The sequence below is a fragment of the Haliaeetus leucocephalus genome, unplaced genomic scaffold (assembly GCF_000737465.1).
Source record: "Haliaeetus leucocephalus isolate CR32 unplaced genomic scaffold, Haliaeetus_leucocephalus-4.0 Scaffold151, whole genome shotgun sequence".
Lineage (NCBI taxonomy): Eukaryota > Metazoa > Chordata > Aves > Accipitriformes > Accipitridae > Haliaeetus > Haliaeetus leucocephalus.
The window spans coordinates 13,830,464-13,858,124 of NW_010972587.1; the positions used below are offsets into that span (position 1 = coordinate 13,830,464).

General features: G+C 35.4%; 1 protein-coding gene across 1 annotated transcript in view; it reads left to right on the forward strand.

Moving 5' to 3' along the window:
- Window positions 1-27,661, forward strand: part of CFAP54 (cilia and flagella associated 54) — a 117,873-nt gene that overhangs the window by 35,989 nt on the left and 54,223 nt on the right. The window contains exons 16-31 of the mRNA XM_010561983.1: window positions 2,011-2,103; window positions 3,623-3,808; window positions 4,819-4,961; window positions 7,554-7,701; window positions 8,673-8,828; window positions 10,480-10,602; window positions 13,770-13,866; window positions 16,784-16,873; window positions 17,998-18,124; window positions 19,009-19,120; window positions 20,080-20,228; window positions 21,828-22,058; window positions 22,474-22,610; window positions 24,340-24,521; window positions 25,224-25,451; window positions 25,660-25,883. Of these exons, the coding sequence (XP_010560285.1) occupies window positions 2,011-2,103; window positions 3,623-3,808; window positions 4,819-4,961; window positions 7,554-7,701; window positions 8,673-8,828; window positions 10,480-10,602; window positions 13,770-13,866; window positions 16,784-16,873; window positions 17,998-18,124; window positions 19,009-19,120; window positions 20,080-20,228; window positions 21,828-22,058; window positions 22,474-22,610; window positions 24,340-24,521; window positions 25,224-25,451; window positions 25,660-25,883 (2,426 nt within the window). The remainder of the gene's footprint in view (window positions 1-2,010; window positions 2,104-3,622; window positions 3,809-4,818; window positions 4,962-7,553; window positions 7,702-8,672; window positions 8,829-10,479; window positions 10,603-13,769; window positions 13,867-16,783; window positions 16,874-17,997; window positions 18,125-19,008; window positions 19,121-20,079; window positions 20,229-21,827; window positions 22,059-22,473; window positions 22,611-24,339; window positions 24,522-25,223; window positions 25,452-25,659; window positions 25,884-27,661) is intronic.

Sequence of the window (27,661 nt, forward strand, 5' to 3'; positions counted from 1 at the left end):
CCTTGTTAAATTTCATGAGGTTCCTGTGGGCCCGTTCCTCTGGGCTCTCTAAGTCCCTCTGAATAGCAATCCTGCCTTCAATGATATCAACTGTTTTCCCTCAATTTGGCATTATCTGCAAACCTGGTGAGTGTGTGCTCACTTTTTTCCTCAGGTCATTGCTAAAGATATTAAACAGGACAGGTCCCAGGATAGTGCCCTGCAGTGCTCCACTTGTTACTACCCTCCAGGTAGAGTACGAACCATTAACAACTACTCTCTGAGTCTGACCTTCCAACCGTTGTTTTTACCCATTTATCTGTTCACACCCCCATACTGTATCATCCTAACTTGCCTATAAGAGTACTGGGAGGCAGTGTTGAAAAAAGTGCCTTGCTAAGGTCAAGGTAAATGGCATCTACTCCTCTCCCCTCTGCAAATCAAGTAATTTTGTCACAGAGGCCAATCATGGTGGTCAGCCCTTGGTAAATCCATGCTGACTGTTACAAATCACCTTATTGTCCTTCATATGTCCAGAAAGGGTTCAAACAAGCTGAAGTATGAAAAATTCACTAGCTGCAGTTTTCTTGAAAGAAATTTTCATAGTGATTTTGCAAGCTTTTTCAAAATAACGATGTGTATAAAACCAGTAGAAACTCAAATCTTATTAATAGTGGTAAGAATATTTCTGTGAACGGTTGTTTTATAACTTGCAGTTTTATTGCGGTTTGATTAGTGAATTTCAAAGTAATTAATTAGGGAAAAGTTCTTCCTTTTTATCCCTAATAAACATAAAATTAAAAAAAAAAAATTAATTCTTTAAAGTCTGATAGTTCATCTGTTTTGGGGTGTGTTAATACTTCATTTTGGTCGATACACGAGAGTGACTATAACATGTTGGGCCACTAGATGGCACAACGTGATTATTAGTCTTACAGTTTGAGCCCAGCTAGTCTAGAAGAATTTTTTCTAAAGGCACACATAGCTGTTGAGCGGACGTGAAAGGTATTATTTTAGAAGAACTTTTTAACTGGAAATGGATACTTAGGATTTAATTAGACATATATAATTCTTGTACTAGAAGTCAAAGTATCTCTAAAATTTCCTGATCTTAAAGTTGCTCATTTGCTGAAAACAATCTCCTCTATTTCAATATCTCCTTCTGAAAAAGTCAGGATTCATTGCAAGATAAATCACATGTATTACAAGAAAAATGAACGTTTTAGCTGTACAGATTTTTTTTTTATGTTGAAAAATGACCTCATCTGCCAAACCTCAGGTCTGTTTAAATGTCTACTGAAGGTAAATAGACTTAATACAGTTTTTTGTAGAAAGTTTAATGCAAGAGAACTTCATCAGATGCATAACTTGCTGAAATCCCTCTGCCCAGTTCTGCAGAGATGAAATCAAAATTAGTTTCCATGTTTGATCTCACTGGACACGACTGAGCAGTGATCCAGGAATGCATGCTCACATTCTTCCTTGGTTAAAGATACTGGAAAGTCTAGATGATATGCCCAATGAGATTATCAGCAGTTTGATGGCATTAAACACCCATTGATTTCAACAGGAACTAAGAACATGGGTTGTTTAGTAAATACTACTGCATTGCTTCGTATCTGCATTTCTGTTGCCTGCTTTTAAGGATCTGTCCTCAAGTAGTTTGCTGAATCACAACCTGATGTCAACTTCAGAAGAATACCATTGCAAGGCTCAAATAATGGATCTAGATGACTTTAAATCTACAGGATGACATACAGAAGAGTTTATGCTTTGGGATAGGTTTGAGGTATAGGGTAGCTCAAGGTAGGAGATAGGATCATGGAGAGTCATCTGCTTTTATTGCCACTGCAGTATACCAAGGTCTCCAGCTAAATCAATTAATGTTTCTAGTGCAGGTAGACTATACGTTTTTATAACTAAGGTTTTTTTTTTTCAGAGACTGTTTTCACAAAATTAGTACATTCTACGTTAGGCAAAACTTGGAAATGCTATTATTATCAATTAATTTTGTTCTTGTTTTCTTCAAAGGTTTCGTGGTACAGTATTTTGGGCTCTGTAGCAGGAGGAAGTAATATGAAAGTAAGGTTAAATAACAATAAACTTCCAAATGCAGGAGAAGAGGTAAGACAGAAGTAGAACTCCTTTAGGTCATTCTCTCTTCCTTCAAAAAAACCCAACTTTCTAAATGTATACATCGGATGTCTTTTTTTGATCAGGTAACTGGCCAAGCCTTTGACAACCCTTTTGATCTTTATTTTAAGCAATTGAAATTTTGCTAGGCTGAAGGCATACCAAAACCCAAAAAACGTTCTAGGAACCTTTTTTGAATAATGAATTAAATGATTCAAAAGCTTCATGTTAGACCAATTTCTGTCCCTTCTTTTATAACTCTGTTTTTTGAGCGACATCTAAGAAATACAAAAGGAAAAGAAAGTATATGATGTATTTATAGTATGCCCCAGTTACTACTCCTTCCAGGGATTCAAAAAAAGAGAAATTCTATAAGGATATAAAATTTAATATTTTTCTTAATTGTGTAACTTCTATCAGCTATTTCTTCTTAACAAGACCTTACCTTACTTAATTCTGGCAACATGATAATATAACTCCTTCAGTAACCTTCATGTTCAGACACAACTGACTTCTAGGTTCACACTCGTTCCCTTTCATGCTGTGAACATGTGGCATGACAAATCATCCCACACATCTTTGATTACTTATGACTGATCATGTGACTGTGTTGGTACTCTTTTATATTAGTTCTTCATTACAATTTGACGTTTTATTTTCTGAATTTGTTTGGTTTTTTTGGTTTTGTGTTAGTGTAGTTTTTTTCCCTTTGGATCACACTCTGATGGTCCTGCACAGACTGAGTTCTATTTTTCCACTCACTTATGCATGCTATTGCATTGTCCATCTGAAGGATGACTGTGATCCATCGAAATACTCTGCATTTTGGGGTTTTAAGAAAGGGGCAAAAAAGCTTCAGCACATCGTCTTCAGCAAATGTTACTGTAGTCTCAGATCCTAAAACTTCCCTTTGTGTAAGTTGTCCTGGTTATGGAGGGGAAGGTGGAAAAGCCTGTTAGGAGTGAGCTGTGACATTAAAGTGCAGGTGGGCAATTACTTGAAGTAAAAGCAAAGAGAAGATCTTGAAAATCTTGTTTGTTTCACAAACTCCAAAGTCCTGTTAATGGTGCTGAGAGGACCTGAGACATCCTCTGCCCATATCCATGGAGAAGGGCCATATGCTCTTTCTCTGGAAGCACAGCTCAGGGCCAGAATGTTTCCAGCTCAATGACTGCAAGCATGCCCACTCACGATGTGAATGTGCAAATGGACAAAAACGTCTTAAAGAAACTCCAGGTCCTGGTACTTGGCTGTTCTCTTCGGTTGTGTGCTCTGTATACTCGACTGCATTTCAGAGAAAATTGACACTTTTTTCCCCCGTCATTTCATTGTTTTCTCATTGTCTCCAAGAACCTAATATTACTGGAAACGTGACATGTCTGTTAATCTAGGTTGTACTTTGATTGTATCCAAGACCATTAAATAATTTATTTACCAATAAAGTTTTAGAATTTGAGATTTGCTTTTGGTATGTACAGTGGGTGTAACTAGTAAGTATTTTTATTGATAGATACCAGCTGATGGGAAAAGCCTCTTGGAAATACAAGGCTTAGATCCCAATGAGAAATACATATTTGCAGTCGCAGCATATTCATCTGATGGAAAACTTATTGGTGATGGCATTGGGGAAACGACTAAGCCAATCCTTGCTTATCTACCTCTTTCTGCTACTACTGTTCGAGCCTATCTAACTCAGGTAGGGTTTGATAATAAACACATACATACTTTAGTTTGGTTGTAATTACTTGTTTTCACTGGTAGCTCTAAAGCATCTGGTAAAAACTCAAGACTTTCTTGCCAAAAGCTTGATAAGCACAAATCACAATTTTAACATAACAAAAGGTATATTTGAGTAACTCAATTTTTAATTCAAAATTATTGGGAATTCCAGTTTAAGGGGAAAGATGTCTATCAGCTAGTTTTCTTATTCCTGTTCCTGTTTTTCACTCTGCATTTAACTTCTTTTTTATAATTTTTTTTTTTTTTTCATTTTTTGTGGTTGACACCAAGTGTTAGAAATCATCTTATTAGTCATTACAGTATGGGGTGAAAAATGTGATTGAACTTACCAGGTATCATATCCAACCATTTTCATATTGAAATTATTTTTGTAGTGGCTTGTGGAAGACCACAGACGCTCTGTCAGACCTTTATCATAATTTTCTGTATTCTTAATAAAGAAAATTTAAAGCAGATTGTGGCAGGAAGTGAATTGTCTAACCCTATAGATCAGATCATGGGGAACAGTTAGAAGAGTTCCTAAAAACTTCCAGAGGAAGAGGTATCCACATGAATTTATGCCTACTTGTGCGGCTCCGTTTACATCCCATTATCCAGAGCAGCAGGGCATTCTGCAGTATTAACAAAAGGAAAATAAACCTAGATGAAATAATATGCCTTCAAAAACTGCAGCACAATACCTGTAAAGCATTCCACAGAGGGCTGTTAGACCCTTGGTTAACAGTCAGAAACTTCTGTGCCTTCTCTGGCACTAATTCTGAAGGCAAACTAATATTAGTAGGATCAGATTGCTACTACAGGTGTTTTATTCAAATATGTCAGAATATAATTACAAAAATTGTAAATTTACATGTTGTGGGGAGGTTTAAAACCTTTCTTTATAGTATAACCATATTTGGCTTGGTTATTTGATGAACATGGAAACTTGCTAAATTTTTTTCTTTTGCTTTTTTTTTTTTTTTGTAGGCAGCCTATCAGACTGGCAACTATACATTAGCCAGAGAAGCATTTTCACCACTGTGGGATTTTTTTGTTTCAAATTCTTCTCCACTGCCTGCAAATGCAGCTGTTATTTCTGCAAGTAGTAATTTGACTATATCTGAAAACAGGTAACTGGTAAAAACAAAATTAAAATACTAGTTAATTATAGATGTGCACGTTTTATTTTAAAGAGTACCAGATTGTGAAATTTTATTCAGACTTGTGATATGAAAAGCATTCTGAAAAAAAAGGTGTGAAATATGTTATTAAAATATAGTTGTTTATAATTAGCAGAGGAATTTTTTTTAAATTTATGGCACTGCTAGCATTTACACACCTAATTCTTTATGATTGTTTTCTTCAGATAATTGGGAAACATTTATAAAGTGGCTATTAATTCTGCGTGATGCATTTTCATTTGCAAAATAAGTAATATACCCTGGATTCTTGACTTTCCAATTAAGATAGCAGTAGAGTTCAGAAATAGTGAAAATTTTGTCAAGAACACCACCCAAAATGGGTAAATGCTTGCTAATTTTGTTTTGGGGTGGCTATATAAATCTGCCAATAATCTTTGTGTATACTAAAGTGCTTTAGAAGATATATTTAAGATTAATTAATTTATAAATAAATTTCAAATGTTCAACCATAATATTATGGGGTTTCATGATGACAAAGCCCAGCTAGAAATTTTGCGATTACATTCACTGAAATTCAGTAGATCCAAATGCAAAAATAAATCAAAACTTAATTAATTCCCAGTTAAAAGAAAGAGACCTATATGAAATAACAGACATGAAATACTATAATAAAAAAAAATAGCTTTAAATGTTAGTCAACTGCTTATAATTTGATAATGAATTATCATCCAGTATAACTGAACACAAATCATCATCTTCACTTATGTGGAACTCTTTTTAGACTAATTCTTCATTAGGAAAGTTTTGGCAAACTTGTGGAAGAGGTATGAAAAAATTTTGCAGCATCTCCATTTCAATTTGACAGACTGGCTTAGTCTTGAAACCATAATGACGAGAAGTAACCTTATTGCATGTGCGTTAATAGTTCTTGAATGTGTCAAGAATTAAAGAAGAAATACAGAAATGAAGATCTTTGTTTCAAGAAGTAGATACAGGGGGAATTCGTAAAAGTTTTGTCGGAATACTTCCGTTTCCTCTTTACAGACAGAATAACCAGTAATCAGCTATCCTGAGACATATAATGTAGCTAGCGTTTTCTCTACATTTTTTTTAATATACTTGCATCAGAGCCCAGGGTTTTCTCATGGTAATGCTGTTTGGACGCAAGCAGATAGTGTAGGCTTGTGCGTGCTTTGAATCCTGTTACAGGAGAAAGTAATGTGTCTAAACGTACTTCTTGTTATTGGGGGCTTAGCCAGACCACTGGTGTGTATCCTGTCTGTCCTTCAAGTGCCACCCCGTGTCTGATACTAGGCATAGAGATTGACCGAGGGTCTTGATGTTACATGCCATAAGAGCATTTGGGATTTACCGGCAGCCTGTGGACTGCATCGATGCAGGCAGATAATCACTACACGTCCTATTTCATGACTATGTGGATGTTTTAAATCCATCCCTGGCCTAGGCAACAAAGCAGGAATGCAAGTCTGGTCATTGTGCTTTTATTTTTGCACTTGTTTTTCATTAATCTTTTTTCCTAATTGGTTCTTTTTTTTTTCTTTTTAAACACTCACAGCTCCAGAGATAACATTTGAATGAAGCCACTTGCAGATAAATCAAATGAAGACAGAAAATTTTAAATAGCTGTGTAAAGCAGTTTCAGGGATTTTTTTTTTTTTTTTTTTTTTTACAATTAATATGGAAGATTCTCAAAGCTGCAGTATCAGAGCTGAAATAAGGCAGTTTCAGTTCTACCAATTGGTAGCTAAGAAATTAGATGGACTAGCCTGAAAGGACGTAGGACTTAAAGAGACAGTAGAGGGAGCTGGAAGGAAAGGAAACCTTTTGTTTCCAGAAGGAAGCCCTGTTGATACCTTGGTAATGTCAAGTATGTGAATGTGTCTATTTGATCTTCCTTCTTGAGTATCAATCTCTTTTAAGAAATACAATGGAGGAGAAGGAGGAATTTATTTCTTATACTTCAACATCATAGGTTTTTTCCTGTAACAAAAACATTAAAAAAAAAAAACAAACCAACAAAAAAACAAGGACAAAATGCCCCTCTACCCCCAGGGAAGAGAAAAAACAAACAACAAAAAAGCAGGCAGAAGAAAAGAGATTCTTTTGAGGCTTGTAATAAAAGATGTCGGTGATGAAAAGGAGTCTGTTACCAATACTTGGTAATGGACTTCACAACTGCATGCGTCATTGTCAGAATACAGAAAAATAATGTGTAAAAGGAGACAGTTAATAAATAAGTTGTAGCATCTCAAGTTTTCAAAGTAAGTTTCACTGGATTAGATGAAACGACTAAGGAAAAGCTGTCTTAGGGTAGTAGAAGGTGGCCAACAATTTGAAAAAGGAGTCTTATCCCTTTTATATATTTTTTTATGCTAGGAATTTTAAGCAATTTTTTCAGTTTTATGTATAAATCTTATTTCCAGAAGTAGCTACAGTAATCCTTTTTGTCCATAATTTTAAAATTAAAGATTGCACTTTAATATAATGCAGTTTCAGGCATGCAATATCTGAATCATCATTAACATGCTTTTACCGTTCTTTTGCTTTTTTATTTTGTAGGTTACGTTTTGAAGCTGTATCTCAGACTTCTCCTATTACCTTGCACCTTTTTCTGAGGAATATATTTGCTGTCTGTGACATTAATGTCATGGAAGGAGCACTCTTCTGTGATTCCATCTGTTCCAATGAGATACTTTATAAGGAACAAGTATGTGTGGCTTAAAATAATATACTGGATTTGATTTTACTTTTTGATCAGCTTTATTTCATCATTGCAAGATAGATGTTGCAATGTACTAATCCTATTTACAGAATACTTCATTTTCTGTCAGTTATCTGGTCTTTCTTTCTGAAGTATTTTAGTAGCTATTGGTTATTTTGTATCCTGGTAGAAAGATGGTTTCTGAATCAGTTATTGCCTAATCCAAAGCCCAGTAATTCCAGCTGAGGAAGGATTGTCTTTGACTTCAGTGGTGGTAGACTATAATTTAAGAAAAAAGTATAATCATTGTTATTTTTGTCCTACTAAGATGCATCTTGGATTTTTAATTCTAAACATTTCTGATACTTAATACATGTATTTCCATTAATACTGAACTTCTAATGGGGTTTCATGGTTTTAATATACTGTTTCTTTTATTTCAGACTTTCTTATAGTATAAGGGCATGTTAATGACACAAAAAACTTTTTCTTTTATTTGGAAAGTCAAGCTTTGCCTCTTGTATTATTACATTCCTATTCTACTCTTTCTTTGCTGAAGTAGTCATCTCGTAAAAATGTGAGCAGTTGATTACTCTGACTTTACTGGATCTGCTCACACGTGCAAGGACTGCAGCAGATAACTGGAAGGGAAAGGAAGGAATTGTTATCCTCCCCTTATCTACTCTGAGAGGTCACCATGTGAAATTTCCATTCCACACAAGTTGAGGTTGTTAACCAGGCTTTGTAAATCATATGGGTAAATTCAGAGGGCACAATTAGGTCAAGAACAATCATTTCCTTTAGAAATTCGTTTATATACTTCTAACAGGTGTCAATGTAAATTAATTTTTAGACTTTTTTCTTACTTGCTGCTTATACTGCTTTTTAAACTGCCATAACATCTGCCTTCTTTCACTCTCAAATGATTTAAAACAACAGAATTCATATTTGAATCAAAATGTGGTTTTCTTTTACAGGTTGCTAGATTAGCAGAATGCGAAAGAATGACTCTGGCAATTGAACTTAGCAATTGGTTGAATGATTCAAGTTACACCCTGCAGTCTGTTGTACAATGTTATGGTCTCCTTGCCCCAGTTATTTATCACAAGATTTCTTCAGTGCCAGTAGTTCAGGTGAGAGCATTTTAAGACAAAGCAGCTGGCATCCGAGTCCTGCAGTTGTAGTGATTCAAATTAAACTTACAGTGGAGTGTACAGTGGGAGAGCTAAATATCTAGGTTTTAAGTTCTTAGTAGCTGCTGAAAGAAAAGCCTTTTATGGTTTTATGTGTTCCTAACGTGTATACGTTCAGTGTAAGCTGCACAGATTCTACTCTCAGATATGCTAAAGTAACTGCAGAATATTGATTGTTTCTTCAGGATGATTTGTTGGTATTCTTAAACTATAGGAGAATCTATGATGTAACTTCTACTTGAATGCTATTTGCAGATGGCAATTTTGAGGAAAGAAAAACAGTATTTGCCTATGGCTTTTTTTTGAAATGTTTGCTTCATGTACAGGTTTTTTTTCTTCCTAAAAAAAGAAGGCTATTCAATGTTTTGATAATGCAGTCTTTAGTTTCCAGGCATGTGCTCCTTTCCAGAAGCAAGCACCTTCTCTTTGAGAACAGAGTACCTGAATCCTTTCCTGCCATTTCTGAAGCAGCAGATGTGCTTTTTCGATTCAGCCAGGATACAGTAGAAACATGCAACTTTTTTCCCATAATTGGGTATTTTTGTCAGGGAGCAGCAGTACGAGCATGTTTGCTCTGTGGGGAAGGATGAGGTGACTGCAGTGCAGGCAAGGCACAGACTAGCAGCATCTGAGCGTGGCAGACAGAGCGGGGTGTTGGTAAGAGGATCCACCGAGAGTCCAGAGAAGGTGAAGTTATTGGGCTGGCCCAGGGTCCATGCAGGAGAAAAAGTCAGGAGCTGCAGGAGTTGGAGCCAGAGACTGGAGACAAGGCTCCAACACAAGTGCAAGGTTCATCCAGGAGACAACTGAAGACCAGCACACCAATACCAGAGCTCAAGCAGGGACTGAAGGCTTGTGTCTGAGCGTAACTGGGACTGCTGGGCCCCTGGGCAGAAGATGTGAGAGAAGGCCCCAAGTGAGGCTGCTCAGGGAATGACTATCGGGGTGCTCAGGGCCCTGAGAAAAGTTTTTAGGAGTGTTTAGGGAAAAAAAAAAAAAATCTATTTACATACAGGGATAGCATCTTGCTTAAGAAGTCATTGGCTGTGATGACCTACTAAAGGCATGGCACGGCTAGCCACTGGAAACAGCTCCTGTTTCACATTTCCTAATTAAAGGGGAAAATAATTTAGTTGCATGTTGTTTTCATGTCTGATAGACAAAAATGGGGGAAAGAAGTCTTTTTATTTTTAGAGCATACTGGAAACATTTTTCTTTCATTTAAAATTCTGACCAGCTCAATATAGTTTTTACCAGTCCTCTACTAGGAGTATGTCATCTCACTGAATTAAGCATTCTTTGATTTCATGTTAATTAAATCAGCAAAAATATCCATCATGTATCTGTAATTTAATATCTGTGATTTTATGTGAACATGTCATTTATTCCAAAAGCCTGTGGTTTAAATCTTGACACCGTTAAATTAAATGGAAATTTTATTATTGGCTTTTGTAGAGCTAGCATTTCCTCTTATTCATTAGATTTCAAAGTATTTTTAAAGTTCGCCATCAGATACAATAGGCTGTGCAGAGGTACAAGCTTGTAAGTGTGTTGCGGACTCCAAACTTTGTTTTAACCCTTGTATTTACAGATCCTCATTAAGTGCTTGGCTGTCCTTCAAGAAATTCCAAGTGCTGCTTTGCAGAGGAGGCAGGCAGGATGTTATGAGAGTATTCAGCATATGATAGCTTGTACTTCATTTTATACAGCAAAGGTATGGTGTGTATTATTGTGTTTACAGCTTAGTTTAAGATACAGCTCTTGCCATTTGGAGGAAAAAAAAAAGGTTTAGTAAGCTGGCTGTCAGAGTAGTATCTTAGAGAACTGGCACTCTTAAATAGTAAAGGTATAGAAATATTTATTAGTGTCTTTGTACCAGTGCATTTTATATAATAATGACATTTTGACTTTGTAACTGAGAATTTTCATTTGTTCAGAAAATAGACTGTAACTATTAGTCTATGACATGAAATCTGTATTTTATATCTTTTTGTGTATTTTTACATTTAAGGCAGTACTGTTTTCATTAAGGCCTATATGTAATATATAAATTTAAAGGTTTAATTACTGCAAATAGGCCATATTTGTAGTTTAATCAGATTAGCATATCTGGCCTATTTGCCAAGTAGATACAAGTGACTTTATACCATTTAGTCCCACATGCTGGCAGGATACAAACACCTTGACTTTTAACCGTAACACATTATCTGTAGATCACATTTATGATTCAGAAACTCAGTCTATTTAGTGAGATAAGGAGAGAAGTGGTACCGGTAGGATTTTTTTCCTCGGGTATAGAGAGTGAAAATACCCGCCACGATAAATGTATGATGCTGAAGAAGTCAGCTTTCCTCTAGCTTCGGGTGCCCCTCGGCTAAGGCTGAGCTGTGGCTGACGCCGCGTGTTGGCCCAGGCACGGCTTGGAGCACGCTGGGAGACCGGCGTTCCCCCCACGTAGGAGCTGGCGGGGACGGCGAGCTGAGGGGGGGCTCCTGGGCCCATGGCGGGAGGGCCAAGGTGGAGGCTATCAAGGCCAATAAAGCCTATTAGGAACCTCGAAACCTTGACATAGTGCGTGTTTGTTGTTGGATTCCCCAGCTAAGTGACTGCTTATTCTGCTCGGGTTTTTTAAAATTTTTTTTTATTTTCCCCGTAGAGCTAGCATTTCAATAGAATGGCATACAGAATATCAAACAGAATGAGTGAATTGCAAGTGCTTCTGATTAATCCATGGTATATGGTTTTCTGCTGAGTTAGTCAGGCCATGTACTGTATTTATCCTAAAGTGATCTATACGCTTATGTTGTATCCCAAAGACAAACATCCTAACGTGAAGTTACCTTGCATATCGCAGAAGCACTTTGGCCTTTAGAGCTCTATCTAGAGAAGATAAAGCCATCTAAAAACATTCCCTACACTGTTCATTTATAAATTCCATAATTTAAAAAATAAATTTCACCAGTCCTTTCACTAATGCAGTTGGGATTTTCAAATGTGCACTTGATACCAGAGAGGTAAGTGAGGATCATTTAGTTACCCTTTATATTCTTTGATAACAGTACTGCCTGAGAACAGGGAGAATGTCAATCACAGCGATAGATGCTTCTGGTTAAATCTTTCTATTCTCCGAGGGATAGGTTAAGCAGAAGTAGAACACATAGATAACATATCTGCAATTCCAATTATTTTACAGGTCTATAGTCTTGTTTTTTATATAAAAGGAAACATAAGTATTGGCTAATTAATTTCCATTTCTAATATTAATGCATTTTGACAACTATAAGTAGAAAATAATGAAACATTATGTGTTATGCAAAACAAAAGTATATAACAGGTGATTCTCTAATAGGTACTACGTTCCTGGAAAGAATATGAACTAGCAGTAATTATTGTTAACTACGGGAAAAAATTGTTGGATTCCTCACCAACAACCTCACCCTGCCTGTCAGGAGCTCTAGAAACTGAAGAAACAGACACTAACAAAGAAGTTAAAGTAATTGCTCTGATTTTTACTTTTTCTTTTCTCTAAATACTGTATTCTATTATTTTGAAGACTACATTTATAAACTTCTTGTTTTAGAAGTGATTGTATGGAATAAGAGTTTCCTTGTAGAATAAGAGTTCCCAAAGTACAGCTGAGAGGCTTCTATTTAATTGTAGCCGTCTTAGTTAAGACCAGTTGCAGACTGCAGTGGGTACAGGGTCTCACCTTGTTGAACTGGAGAGGGGTTAGCAATACTACAATTCAGAGCCATGAGGATCCTGCAGGTATTTATACAAGCATCCCTAACTGATCTTCACATATAGTTTCCAGGAATGCTTTATTGGACAGAAAAAATAATTAAAGAATTGTATGAGTAAAGAGAAGCAAAAATATCCTATACTATGTAGACATTTAGCCTCTCCTTTCATGTTGCAGCTGCTTGAAACAGAGTCATAATAAGAGAGTAACTTAGGAATTGTCTAGACTGAAAAATATTTCTTGACGGAGGAAGGACTTTCAGCCACAAAGACCTTAATACTTAAATTACAAAGAGATGTAGCAGGTTGTGAAGATTTCTTGCAATTCAGAATTGGAGTAAAGTGTTGATTTTCCGTACTTTCCTGTCTGTTTTTTCTTTAAATCATTTTAGAAGAGATTTTACTGGAGAGGAGATTTGAAAAAGAGGAAAGAAAGTAGGAATAATGAGAGAGGAAGAAAGGAAGCAGTGTGAGCATGGAACAGATATATATTAAAGAGAGGGTCCAAAAGTCAATCAGCTTACAGGGAAGGATTTCTGTAAGAAAATTTGTAGGACAGTAATAGGATCCAGGACAAAATTTTCTCTGTTGTTTATTGCTGAGTTTGTGTTAGCTGCTCCCAGGTTCATACTGAAAAAGAGAAAGGAATCTAAGATCATAGGAACAATATAATATCTTGAGTTGAGTAGGGCTGACTGAAAATTATACTTTCACTGAAGTGAAAAAAAAAAGAACTTTCTTTCCAGAGAAAGATTTTTATTTCTGTAGGCAGTAAATAATCTACGAAAGATTTCTTTTTTCTGGAAAACAACATATTTTGTCAAACAATCTGTTCAAATATGTTGTTGTAGTAGTAGCATGTGGGACTTCCCTAAAAATTTATTTGGTGGCAGAACAACTCCACTCACTCCGTTGCAGATCTTTCAAGAATGAATCATGGCCAGGTTTTTGAAGCCATACTAAAAAATTTATGAACATCAATTCATTTCACTTGAATAGAAAAATAAGACAATACTGATGAAATTAACATCATTATTACGGAATTAGAAGACTTAGGATCTAACCTAAACTCCTCTATTGATCTGCTGGTTTTAGTTAGGTAAAAGCTAAGTTTTCATAACTATGTATTGGATATTTCAGACCCCTTCTGCAAAGACATCCCATTTAGCTGCAATGGAAAAAGCAACAGAAAATCTAAGTGCTCTTGAATCAAATCTGCTCAGACTGACAAAACCAGGTGGGTGTACTATTAAAACACTTACCTTTTTCTATGGAACTTTCTATGGTTTATTTGTAAAAATTATTTACCTAAGAAGTACTTTTATTTCATGTATCTTCCATGATAAATCAACCAAAATCATAATTTTGGTGGTCTTATTTATACCTGGTAGTGATGTGTATGATGACTTCTATTCATCTTTTTCATAATTTCCACCAAAACACACATTCCTTCTTAGAAAGGAATGGTCTTTTTTGTTCTATTCTGCAAATATATATGTTCTCCCAATCTGTGTAAATTGGATTCCATGTTATTTGGGCTTGCTTTATCTTCCTAAATCAGAAAATGCAGTGGCAAAGACCATTGTCCTTTTACAGCATGCCTTACTATCCTCCCAGTGCTAGTAGTAATGACCACTGCAGGGAATTTTAGTGGAGAAAAGGCTTCCTGAAGAAAGCTAACAGAAATTATCCTTTTTGTGAAGGAATTGGATGTATACTAACATTTAATTATCTTGTAACTCAGGAACGAACATACCAACTTATATATATCTTGTATCTTAGAGTCTGGATTAAGCACAAGAATTTTCAGGCTAATAGTTCTGCCGAACTTAGATGAATTAGTAAGTAGGACTTATAAAGGAAACTTGATTAGAACTTAAAGCCACTACTGATTTTTTTCCCCATTATATCCACATGGCATCTTGTACTCCTTGGAGCATGGACAGAATCATAGAATAATTTAGGTTGGAAGGCATTTATTCCGACCCCCTACTTAAAATACATACGATTAGATCAGGTTGCTCTGGGACTTGTTTTGAATCTCTCTGAAGAAAGAGATTTTGCAACCTTGGTGGGCAACCTGTTCCAATAGTTGACCACCCTTATGGTTGAAAAGACTTTCTTTGTATCTATTTGGAATTTTATGATTTCCAGCTTGTATCTATTGCCTCTTGTCCTATCAGCGAGAACAGTCTGTCTCCACATTTTGTATTCCTCCTGTTAGGTACGTGTAGACTCCTCTAAGCCATCTCTTCTTAAGACTGAATAAACCCAGTTCTCACAGCGTCTTCTTGCTTTGCCATGCACTCTAGCTCCTTATCATTTTGGTGGCCCTTCACTGGAATTAACTCCAGTATGTCAGTGTCTGGTACTACAGTGTCCAAAACCAAACACAGTTATCTAGATGTGGTCTCACAAGTGCTGAGCAGTGGGGGATAGTCACTTCCCTTGACCTGCTGGCTATGCTGTTTCTAATACAGCCCAGTAAGCAACTGGTCTTTGCTGACTCATGTTCCAGTTATTGCCCATCATCTCAGTATATGCATTTGTCTTAGAAGAGAAAGCATTTCTGTAATAAATAGGATAAAAAGAGTGACGCAAAAATTCCATTCATCTGTGCACTGATCCTTCATTTTTTGCTGCTGACATTGATGCCTGCATTCCTGTAGAATAAGATACAGAATGAATTCTGTAAGTTAATTGAAAATTACATTGATTGCTTATTAAGAATGGAACATCATTTTATTAGGAAGTTAAATTAATGGGTTGATCAGTTAGAGAACACATTTTCAGTAATTGGCAAATACTTGACAGCTGAAGTCTGCTCTGTTGCTGAAATAGTGTATTCATCAATAAGTTTCAGGATAAAAATTGAAGAGCATTCTTTTGCTGAGGCCATGCAAAACAAATAACAAAGCTTACAGCTATCCTTACAAATATGTGTAAGTGGTTTAGGACAATGTGCACACTCGTAGGGCATGCTGTTAAAAATATTTTGGAAAAAAAATCTTGTCATGGGCAATTCTTAAAAGTGGATCAACACTTAGCAATCCCTTGATGATAGTCTATGAGAAAAATGAAAAAGAGCTGAATCTGCCTCTTTCATAAGAAACTGAGAAAACCAAAATATTTCATACACAGTATGATTTAAATTTGGAAATTTCAAATGTTTTCCCATTTAAAACTTTTTGGGAGGTGTTATTCTTTGTGAAAATGCTCATTTGAAGCAATGTATTTTTGAACTTGTCAAATAGGAGAGAGTACTATTAAAGGGTGTGATTTGTCCTAAAAATAAAATAAAAAAAAAAATCTGCTTGTCCTGCTGTCTGTCCTATTTAATTGGACCTGATTTGCATTCAACAGACTTGAACTAACTGCTACCACTGGAGGGTGTAGCTATCGATCCACTATCACAACTCGTTGTTCCAGAGTGCATTTTTAACCTTGCTTTTTTCAGGGACTAGCTGCATTGATCTTTCAACCACAGAACTTGCCGCAGAAAACTTGTAGCTCAGGTTTCTTTACTAAGGCAAAATAGCAACTAGCAAAAGTAACATTGTTCTGGTGCTCATCAGCTGGTAATGCAGTTGTGTTTAACTCTCAGAAGCTTGAATGCAAGTTATTGTTCTCCTATATGTTAGATATACTATTTATATCTATATATTGTATATATTATTTACACCTATATTTAGTAAATTATTTATAGAAAGGTGAAAAAAAAAAAAATTCCTTTACCTACTTATGCTATCCATATGCCAAGCATGTATGTAAGCATTAGTCACTAGTAGCATCATGAGTACAGTTCATGCTATATAGCTTTAAATACATTTTTGGACATGTCCTTACTGCACAGATGATTTGTGTGAACCTTTGTTAGACCTCTGATGAACTCCAGACATCCTGCTCATTAGTCTAGTAGCTGGAAGTTCATCAGTCACATCCATAAGCTCTTCATTATTTAAGTGGCACAGCTACTTATGTTAGAAGAAAAGAGCAAGCTTTTGAATTTCTCTCTGGATGACAGTGAGAGATTTAAAAGCAAACTCTGTGCTAAAGAAGGATTTTTCTAGTCTTCAGTTATGATTCCAGATAGAGTTTCTGTTGTACACTATCACTGCTTATCCATAATGGATTTGATTTGGTTATTGATGTAGTTCGTGGATCAGAGCTTACAGGACAGGAAGATCCTTTGTTCCTCTACCCTGTAATTTCGTGTTGGACATCAAGCAATGCTTATCGAGAAGGTAGGATAATTTGTGTTTATTTTAATTGTAAAGGCTGCTTTACTTCAGAAGGTTGCCAGTAGAGCTATTTACTTCTTGCTTGGAATAAGCTCTCAGAAACTTTCTGTTCATTTTGTTCTCAAATATACATAATCAAGTAAAACAGCTTAAAAGAATTTCTTAATATAGTCACATTTGTTTATGAAATACTTGCAACAAATTATTTTAGATGTTGATGTTAAGTATATGAAATATTAATATTTTAAATAATTTAAATAATGTTTATTTTCTAATAATCTTAAAAACTAGCTCATTTTTTTTAAAGTTGTGTCAGATTTTCAAAGATTCTGTTTGTGTGGAATGTTCTTTTTAAATTGAGATACCCCATTTCCACATTAAATAACGTTACTGAAAGAGGAATTCACAAAAGTCTGAGTACACTTGCATTTTTGAAAGAGGATTTAAGATTCTGGTATGTAGCCTTTGCCACTGCCTTATTTTTTTTTTTACTGCTGTTCAAAATATCAATGGAGCCTAGCCTGTAAAATTAGTATAGCTTTCAGATAGGATAAATACATATTTATTTCTTGATGGTAAAAAATTGTGAAGACAGCCAAACAGTAAAAGCAGTTTGCAAACAATTAAAAAGCTGCCTAAAATCTAGGCAACGCAGCTCCACTGCTGCAATGAGAACTGTGTGATGCTTGTACACTAATGTGACTGTCACTGAGAAGAGCAGCCTAAGTGAATAGGATGCAGTTACTGTGTTTATACTTTATTCAGGCATGTGTACAATTAGGCATGTTGAATATTGTTATAAAAATATTTTTTGCGTTATGTACTGCATGATACAAAAATAGTTTCAAGCCAGTTTCCTCAGTCCCTAGAATGTTTGTCATTCTAGGAGTATAAATAGAGTGAACTTGTGATTCTGGATACCTGGTCACAAGAAGGAGTATTTAGCAACTGCTGTTGCGTATCATGACCTATCTGATTTTAGTATCAGTATGCCTTTTCTTCATCAGCATGCAACATGAGATAAATATGTGCTTTGAGACATACATAGCTGTAATTATAGCTGAATTCAGAAACCTGTTACAGCATAAATACAAAAACTGTGTTAATTATTTGTTACTTTATTGCAGTGATGAAATTCAGGAAGAAATCACGTTTTCTTGAGTTCTTTGTTCAAGTTTTGCACAAAATCCTGAATGAAGAGAAATTTCAATGTGTTCTGGAGTGGGCAGGCAATGTGCAAGTTTACTTGAAGAGGTAGATCTCTATTATAGTAGTAGTGAAAAAATACTACTTAGGTTCACCAATGTCACAGTTACAGCAGAAACTGTAAATTGTACCTGGTAGAAGACCCATCTGGAGCCATTTCTATAGCTCCTAGTCTGCAGAAGTTTCATGAACACAGAGGATTATATAGCTACAGAAAATACTGTATTGTGACCTCTTTATACATGGAGACTTCTCCCTTGGCTGTATGTGTTCAAAAGTCCTGTCTACCATTAGCAGTTTCTAGGATTTTCCTTTTCACAGACACCACTTGGTAATATGGCCATTTGCATATTGCTATGAGGCAGTGGGATAACTTAGAGAAGTACGTTGGGTTAAATCAAAAGCTGACTGATCAGGGCCTACTGTAGTGTCTAAAAAAAAATTCTATACTGAAAAGATAAGCAGAACCAAATTGTAGACACTTACTTAAAAGGATCCCAAAGAAATTTAACTATAACTTTGTTAAAAACACACACCAGTATTTCTAAAACTTGAAAGGCAAATAATCAATGAAAAGGAGATACATTATAGGGAACAGGAACTGCTGTTACAAAAGACCAAAAAATTTGGACATGAAGTTCTTTGCAGAATCCCATAGTAGAATTTGGGTAATGAAGCAAACTGTTTTGTTTTACTAGGAGTTAGGAAGGTGAGATAGTTACTGCCTATAAATTCAGATTTCTATAATAAACCTCCAAAGTGAGCACCTCCTATTTTCTGAAGGAGAAGAAGGAAAGAAAACCTGCTGAATTTAAAACTCCCAATGAAATAGGAGTTGTATGTGCTCTGCTCTACCTGTTCCCAAAGATAACCGTTTAACTATGAAAAGAGTTTAACATGATGATGATGATTTTAACGTTTTTGTTTGTCAGGAGGAACGACCACCTTCTCGGTATCAATGGAATTTCAACACAAGAAACACTTTCTCCCACTCTGCCAGAAGGCACGGATAGATACAGTACAGGAGTTGTGGAGTTTCAGAAAGTGAGTTTTATTTTTCAGGAGTTATGTATGTCTTCACTGGGCAGCAATACCATAAGCACAAAAATAAATTTTTAAAAGCTGTCTCATAAAAACCTCAGCTAGAGACATGCATAATTACTAAAATTTGGGATACAAACTTTAGTCCTCAGCTCACCGCAGCACGCCTAAAACCAGGAAGAAATGTTGGCATGGGATTTATCTGAAAGACCAACAATTGTGAGGAATTTGAGATTAGTCAGAGTAATGCATTCCAAAATCAATGAAAACTTGCCTTTCATCAGATCCCTTTAAAAAACCCCAATATGTTAATAGAAAATGCCTTGGGTACCATCACATTAAGAAAAGGAGATCAGTTTAGGCCTTTTGGTACAATACATTGTACTTACATTTTTTTCATGAGTAGTTGTTCATGAATAACTCCTTGTGCAGATATTCTAATTGCACAATAAAGGCTTTTTGTACAGAATTCTTTTAAAATAAATTTTTGCTTTCATTAGAAGGTGAGAATAATCTTAATGGATTTGTATTGTTTTGGAGGAAGAGTTTTCTTCCTCATAACCCTCTAGTAATGCTGTAACACTGCTAGCATCTGAGATAGATTAGGAAAAGGGTTTTCTGTCTCAGTTTTTGCATTGCAAAGTTTTACTATTTATAGTAATAGGAAAAGAACTATTGTTATTTTTGAGATGAACAACACTGGTATATGAAAGAAAATATTTGGGGACCTGGCTGGCTTCTTAGTGTCAGGCATTTGACATATACCTTCCAGAAAAATTGTAAAGCTTTCTGGAATATTAAATATTTCTTTTGCTGTCTTATTTTGACAAATAGTTCCAGAATTTATTTTCTGTTCTGTTCCTGCATAAACCAAACTGCTGTATACCTCAAGTAATTGATAATGTAGGTATAAATAAGTATTTGAAATATATTTAAGATTTTCATGGAAGATTTTTTTAAAGAGTATGGAGACCTCACCTTTAAAGAAACCAGAGGCATCAACTTTGAAGAAACCAAGAAAAGAAGACTTGAGTCCAATTCGAAAAAGACAGACTCTTAGACAGTATTTCATGAAACATCCCAACATAATGGAATCTCCAGAAGCACAAAGGTAAATGAAAACAAGTTGTCAGGTTCATATACAGAATAAAAATATTTTGTCTGAAATTTAGTTTACAATTAAGAATGTATTTTAAAACTTTTTTCTATCAAAAGGACGAATTTGTTCACAGTCCACTTACTCTTCTGTTTTAGTTTGGTATAAAATTGGCTTCCACTCAAGAGAACAAAATCTGTCTCATTTCTATTTCAGAGAATAACTGTTGAAGGTTTTGAAGTCTTTGTATTAATATTCAAAGACTGTATTTCAGTTGTGTTAGCCTGAGCATGTTGATTCGTCATGGTGGAAAAGCTATGTTAATCTGCATACTATAATGCTTTTCAAACTCTGTTGAGGAGCTTACCTGTTAGAAATCTAATAAAGGATGTTTATTTGTTCCTGATGTTCAGGTAGTTTCAGAGTGGTTTTTGTTATCCTTTTGCTAGTCTTTTTGGATTTTGTGTTCTGTAGCTTATGGAAAACTGTTTCTTGAGAGAAACAAATGAAAATTCATTCACCTCTTCTTTTGGCAGATAATTGTATATATTTGGTTAACTCGCTAGTAACGGTACCTTCTGATCTAGAAGAATTTGTATTATTGATTACCTGGTGCTTTGGTCACTTATGCTTCCAGCAATTAGCAAGTAGAAAACTAGAAATAGCTGAATATAAGCAATGACATAGCTGATTTGGGAAGTCTTTTAAATAAAGAACCTCAAAAAAGTCTGCCCTACACTATCTTTTAAATATTTACCTAAACCGTCCATTTTTCCTCCTCGACAGAAAACACCTGCCTCGCTTAACGTGTTTTTCATGGCTTTCAGTGGGAGAGAGGATGTTTAACTTATCCTGGGCTTTTTGGTTTTTCAGCTACTCTTTCATATCTTACATGATAACATTGCTGTATAATACAGTCATCATTGTATATGGTATACTGTTCTGCCCATGTTTTAAAGGTGGAAAACAGGCAGAAAAATAATTTAGATTGATGAAGGGATCAGTTTGCAGTTTCTAAAAAAGAAAAAATGAGATTTGATTTGACTACTGCACTGTAGGTGTGCCAGGTAATACAGAATTGTTTGATCTGGCAGAGAAACAAACAAACAAAAATCTATGGCTGGAAATTAAAGCCAGGCCTCCAAATTTGAAATAAAATGTTTTCTTCACACTGAGGATGATTAGCTACCAAAACACAGCAATAAAAAGAATGATCCAAATTTATAGTATAATAGTAGACCCTCCATCTCCTGAACAGGCTGTGTGAAACATATTGTATTTGCTATAATAATCTGTTTGGATGATTCAGGTACAAAAACCTTCAAACACAGAGCTAAACTCTTTGTAAGTACTAAGACAAATATCTTATGGAAGTTGTTAAAATATGAGCTAGGATTTAGTATGTTTTAAGTGCACTTAAAGAGGGAAAACACAGTTGCTTTTCTTGATGGCAGCAAAAATCCTTTTGCTAGAAATACGTCACATGCTTCTGAGTTAATACAAGTCTGTGGATATGCAATGGGATACTTCTGTGTGCCATTACCATGATTTTCTTTTCTAGAGCTTAAAGAAAACACTGTTTCATGTTTTGCTACTTCATGTATTTTGGTTTAGGAAATGCAAGAAAGAGTTGCAAAAAGTAGCTCGTTGCACCTTAGTGGTACTGCTGAATCCAATTGTGAGTAATTACTTAAACCGAAAGAAGTTTCATCAAATATGTCTTGAAGAGATGCCCTGGAGGTCTCAGATGAATATCTATCTGGCAGTTGCACACTACAACTTATTTAAAAAGAAACTGGAAGAGCAATATAACATTGGAATTTGTGGTTCACAGCATCTGGACAGGTATACCTTACTTTGTTATTAGTGACTGCTATTAATATAGGTTATTATGTTATTGCCATTAATGCAAACAGATCTGAATTACAATATCATCAGTCAGTTTGTCATATGAACAGTTCAGCTTCCAAATGCAGATTGATTTAATATGCAACAAGTTTTGCTTTCCATCATATGGCTGGTGACGTGCACGTTTTTGGTTGCTTGCTTGGCTGGTGAGATGAAAGTTTTGAAATATACTATACTGTGCTATTTTTTGATTCCTTATAACTTTTGGCTATCATTTCTGATTCCTAAAGCTGCTGGAAAGTAATCAAAACTCACTTTTGAGAAATTGAATTTTCTTTGTATATATAAAAATCCTTTTTAATGTTATAGCTGGGGTTTTTTTGTGCTTTCTTCTTTTTCTCCCTTTCTGCAGTTACAGTATTTTGGATCCTGAATTATTCTCATTAAGTAATTCTGGCACTGTAGTGGTGAGAGAAGCTGTAGAGAGTAACATGAGAACACCAATTCCTCCTCTCCTTAAAAAGTCAGGAATGACTGAAGAACAAACTCGTAAGAAATTCTAAGGGGTGAACAACTACAATCAGTTTCAACTTAACTTTTTCTTTCTCTTAATTTCTGCCTTGACCTCCATCATTAGTCCTCCACATCACCTTTGGAAAAACACTCAAGCCTATTCAAAGAGAAGGTGTTTCTGGATTTCGAGAATGTCCTCCGTATTTTCTCTTTTTGGCATACCTAGTCTAAAAGAAGTAATAGTCAATAATGGGGCATTTATAATAACTCTGAGCATTGTTTATTGTATGGATAAATATGTTACTTTTTATTAAGTGGTTATTCTTTATCTTTAGGAACAAGTTTATAAATTTTAATAAATCAGTAATACTAGCTTTTGGTTTGCAGAAGCCACACGACCTAGACCTATTAAATTCATAATATTCCAGATTATTCTAAATGCAATGATAATTGTGATCAGTTTCTGTGGTTGTTAATTGGTCTGTAGTTTCCTTTTGATTTCCTAACAGGTCAATAATTTTCTGGGTAATTCTGTAAGTCTTTCTTAAAATGTTAGACTGAATTTTTTAATTATCTTTCAAATTTTAAGTAGAATAATTTAGGTTTCCTTCTCTACTGCTTGCTCCCCAGAGTTTTTCTGTAGCAGAGGCTGCCTCAGGGTCAACTTCTACCACTTTTACTTCAATTCTGTCTTTCACATTTGACAGTTCTATCATCCCAGCTATTTTCATTAACATCCTTTGAGGTTTCAACAGGAGCCAAAAGGCTCTTCTCTGTAGGTAACTGTGAAATATAGGACTTTGATTACCTCAGATGTTGGTGATAACATACAAGTCAATGCAAAGCAGTCCTCCTAGCCACCATAAGTTCAAGAAGAAATCACAAGCCTGGTCTTTCAAGTAGCGCTTGAGGGAACACATTCTTGCCACAGCTGTAGAGAGCAAAATTCTCCTATCATTCCGTGTAGGACTTCCTTAGGTAGGAATCAACCATCCTCTTTGCCTTTTCCAGGGAGGTGTGACAAAAACTAGTAGTTGAATTAACTGGTTCTCTTTGCAACAGCCTACTTTTAGTTATACTCATTTGTCTTGATACTTACAAGTCACTGAGAACTGAGTCACTGAAAGTTGCTGAAAACTTATGAAAATCCTGTTTACTACCTCCTAGCCTTTGCGGCAATTCTGAATGAAAGAATTTCATGAAGTGTGTAGTTTGCCATAGAGTTCAGATACTGTTTAGCTTGAAATTAGTTTCTGCCTGAAACCTATAGTTCAGATATTACTGTATCCCACTACCATGAACCTTTGTCTTTCACCTTGGTGGATATTTGGTATTGAATAAAATAATGAAGCAATTCTACACATACCACAGAATTTGTCAGGAATCTTCCCTTCTTCCTAACTTCTCCTTTTAAGAGGCCTCAGTTTCAGAAAGGTTCTTGGGAGCTTGCCACACAGTGATTTCTTCCTAAAACTTAACTTCTATGAGGGTTGTGTTTTGGCTTTGAGGCTGAAAACTGTTTGGTACACATTATTATTTTGCTCAAACTTTTTTTTATCCCTGCTTCTCCCAATGCTAAAGTAAAAGCATCTTATATTTTAAATATCATAACCTTATAAATATGATAACCTTCACATTGGCATTTCCTAACATTTAAGTGTTTAGCTGCCACAGGAAAATCCTAGCTGGCTGATAATATTTTTTTATTATTATTATTTTTTGAGAACTTTAACTCATTTTTAACCAGTGAACTTTTTGTCTTCAGGCACAGAGAAATCTTCTGAGCAGAGCATTAAACTCGGTGGAACAGATACTCCGCAAACTCAAACGACAAACGATACAGAAATATCCGTCTCTTATTCCCCCAAAGAATACAACCAGTTTCTGCCAAACACCATTTTATTGCAGCATTTTACAAAAATCTTTTTGCATTTAAGAAGAGCGGTGGTAAGATACACTTTCTTATTAAACATTTTATTTATTACTAAGCATTGCATTACAATACTTACTACTCTCTACATTTAAAAAACCCACACTTCAGAAACTTCATAAAAATTTCAGTGGGGAGAGAGCAATGATTTCTCATCTTCCGCAAAATATCCAAGTGCAGTGTATGAAATGTCAGACATATCACCTATCTTAATGCATATTTCTATCAAACTTATAATAATTTTTATAAATTTTTTATTTTTCATTTAGTCTTTGTAACTTTCCTTCTCATGTTTGTTAAATCTTTCTGAAAATACTTGCAGACTTACCTTTCCCTTTACAGGTCTTAGTGAATGTCTCGGTAGTATAAACAGAAGGACCAGTGATTGAATGGAAATGCAGACTGACTACTCCTCCCATAAACCCTTCTAAAACCAAGTAAAAACACATATATAGGTGGTGTGAATTAATTTTTATTTCTTATTCTCACACCAAAAGCAACAATTAAATTCAATTATAAATTAGTGCTTCTATGAAAATTTCCAAATTAAGGTTCTATAATACTTTATATAAATTGAAATATTGAATGATTTGTTATTAAGGATGATCCACAGACTTCGATTTTGAAAGATTACTTATACCCAAGCTTTGCAATAAAAGAAGGAAGCTTTTAATTTCTTTATTTCCAAAGTGTAATTATATTTTGAATGCTATGAATAGGTTCTTGCTCACCGTGGTGGCCACTGGACGTTGCTTCAAAATGCTTGTCGAGAACTTTGGAACTATACTCAAGAATTACAGTTGATTGCTAACCACTCACATTCCCATACGGATGTATTTCCCATTACCAGGGATTTTCTTAGGAACACCATCTGGTTGCCTTTTTATTTGGCATCAGACATGATCATTGATATGATAACTGAACTACAAGCAAGCAGGTCTCTTAAGGTAAAAATTATTTTTATTAAGACAGTATACTCTTTATTATCACATCTTCAGTAGAGAGAGTTTTCTTTCTCCTGCGTTATATTGTTACCTCCAAGTTATTGTCTGTAACAAGTTTTTAGAGGATTACAGTATTTTCTAATCTTTATAATTTGATTTTTCCTAAAAAAAGTTTGAAAATAACAGGTAGAATAATGTTTCTTCACTGTAGATTGTGGATCCTGAAGGAGACTTCTGCATTCCCAGTTGTTTAGGAGGTATTATGGATGAGAATGGTGGTTCTAGTCTCCATCCGCAGTCTCCCCTGGATGACGTGAACGTGGTTGACTTGAAATGGATATGTAATCTGATTCTTAAAACAATAGAATTGTTATATCAAATGAAGAAGTGGGAAGCACTGGTACACATAGCTGTACAGTTTAACATATTTACACAGTAAGTTACACCAACGCTAATAAAAAAATAAAAAGCAACACTATGTAGTTAAATATACTGTTATTTTGCTTAATTAGTATACTTTGCTTTTTTTCAGTGAGAGATACACAGAACAAGTGAGTCCGCTGCTGGTATATGCTCAGAGGCAGCTGCTGGAAAGGATACAGCAATTCCAATTCAGTGGCCCAGACAGCCATGAATCTCGTTTCATAAAATATCTGTCTGATAATGCACAAAAGGTGAACCACAGATTTCTATTTTGGGCACTGACTCTTAATGTGAACTAAATATGGAGAAGTACTTTCACTGATTAGATTAATATTTTTTTCATAATGTTCACAAATAGTAAATTATAATGAATTAATGGACATAATTGGTTGAATTGCATGAAAAGGCTTATGTGACGTGATTCCAGCAGCAGCAGAGATCTGGACTTGATGACCCAGAGAACATTTCTTCCATGCATAATGTACCCATTCCATATTATGAGCCTAAATCTAATTTCATGTTAGTTCTTGATGCCGCTCTTTTAACCTGAAAACATTTATTTGGATATTGTGCAGTCTTTGTGATTAATTAAAGTTAAATACAAAGAGATTGCTTTGTTTCTGCATTGGAATGCTGCTTCTAATGACCAAAATTAATCAAACTGAGTTGACCTGAGCACTGACAATACCAATAAAAAACTTGAAAAACTTGATCACCACCAAAAAAAAAAAGTTCCTCATTAAAAGCCATGGCTCTATGTATTTAGTAAACTGACATTGCCACTTGGAAATTTTTCACGGAATTAGCTATTAAAAATTAGGATTTTCCTTTTTTTTAACCTAAGGTTTATTTCTAAGAAGTTTTGCTAAAGTCAATCGCATTGATATTATCAATATCAATCGCGGTTGATATTATCAATATCAGTTGCGGTTGATATTTTTAATATGTTTCTATTACTAATATAAACACAGGACTTGAAGGAGCAGGGGGGGAAGTGGGATCTGGAATTCCAAACGAGTTTGTTCTGAACACAAACGTGGGGTTCAGGAGCCACTGCCTGGCCTGGAGACAGCACGCTGCTGCCCAGGGCTTGCAGGGACTCAGAAGGCACCCCTGGCTTCCGAAGGGCAGCTGGGGCGCTCCGTCTGGTCTCCCGGTAAGGCTGTTCCCTGCTGACTTCTTTCAGGCTCTGCCCTCGAGAACAGAGTCCTTCGTCTAAAAAAAGGGCAGTGCGGCAAACCATCACATACTGCTGTTATCTGAGCAATGTGGACAATTAGTCATAGTTTTGAAGGACAACTTGCAGCATAAAGACTAATGTTAGTTAATAGTAATAAGGATCGTTCAAAAAAGACATCATCAAGTTAGAAATTTGGAGGGTATGGCTACATTTCACAATGCAGTGCCATTCAGAGAGTCTAGAACTAGCTCCGAATTGGTTCTTTTGCTTCTGAAGTGATGTAGCTACATTAGCAAAATAAAATGTCTGTGCTGGATTAGCCCTTTATAGAAGTCTGGAAGTTTGCTTCTCTGACAGGGTTAGACTGCTGCTGTTATCTGCATAGAGCTGTTTTGTATATCCCTATGCAGCAGCATTACATTGTGCTTTACAGGCAGTGTGCTCTTCAGGCATGCTTATACTGATAGGTTCTTTGCAAGTATGCATTTATCCACGCAAAAAAATGTGAAATATTTGCTGAACATCTTGTTGCTCGTGATTATGGCAAATACCAAATAAGATACAAGTTTACTTCATTAACATCTGAACACTTATATCCAATATTTAGCTG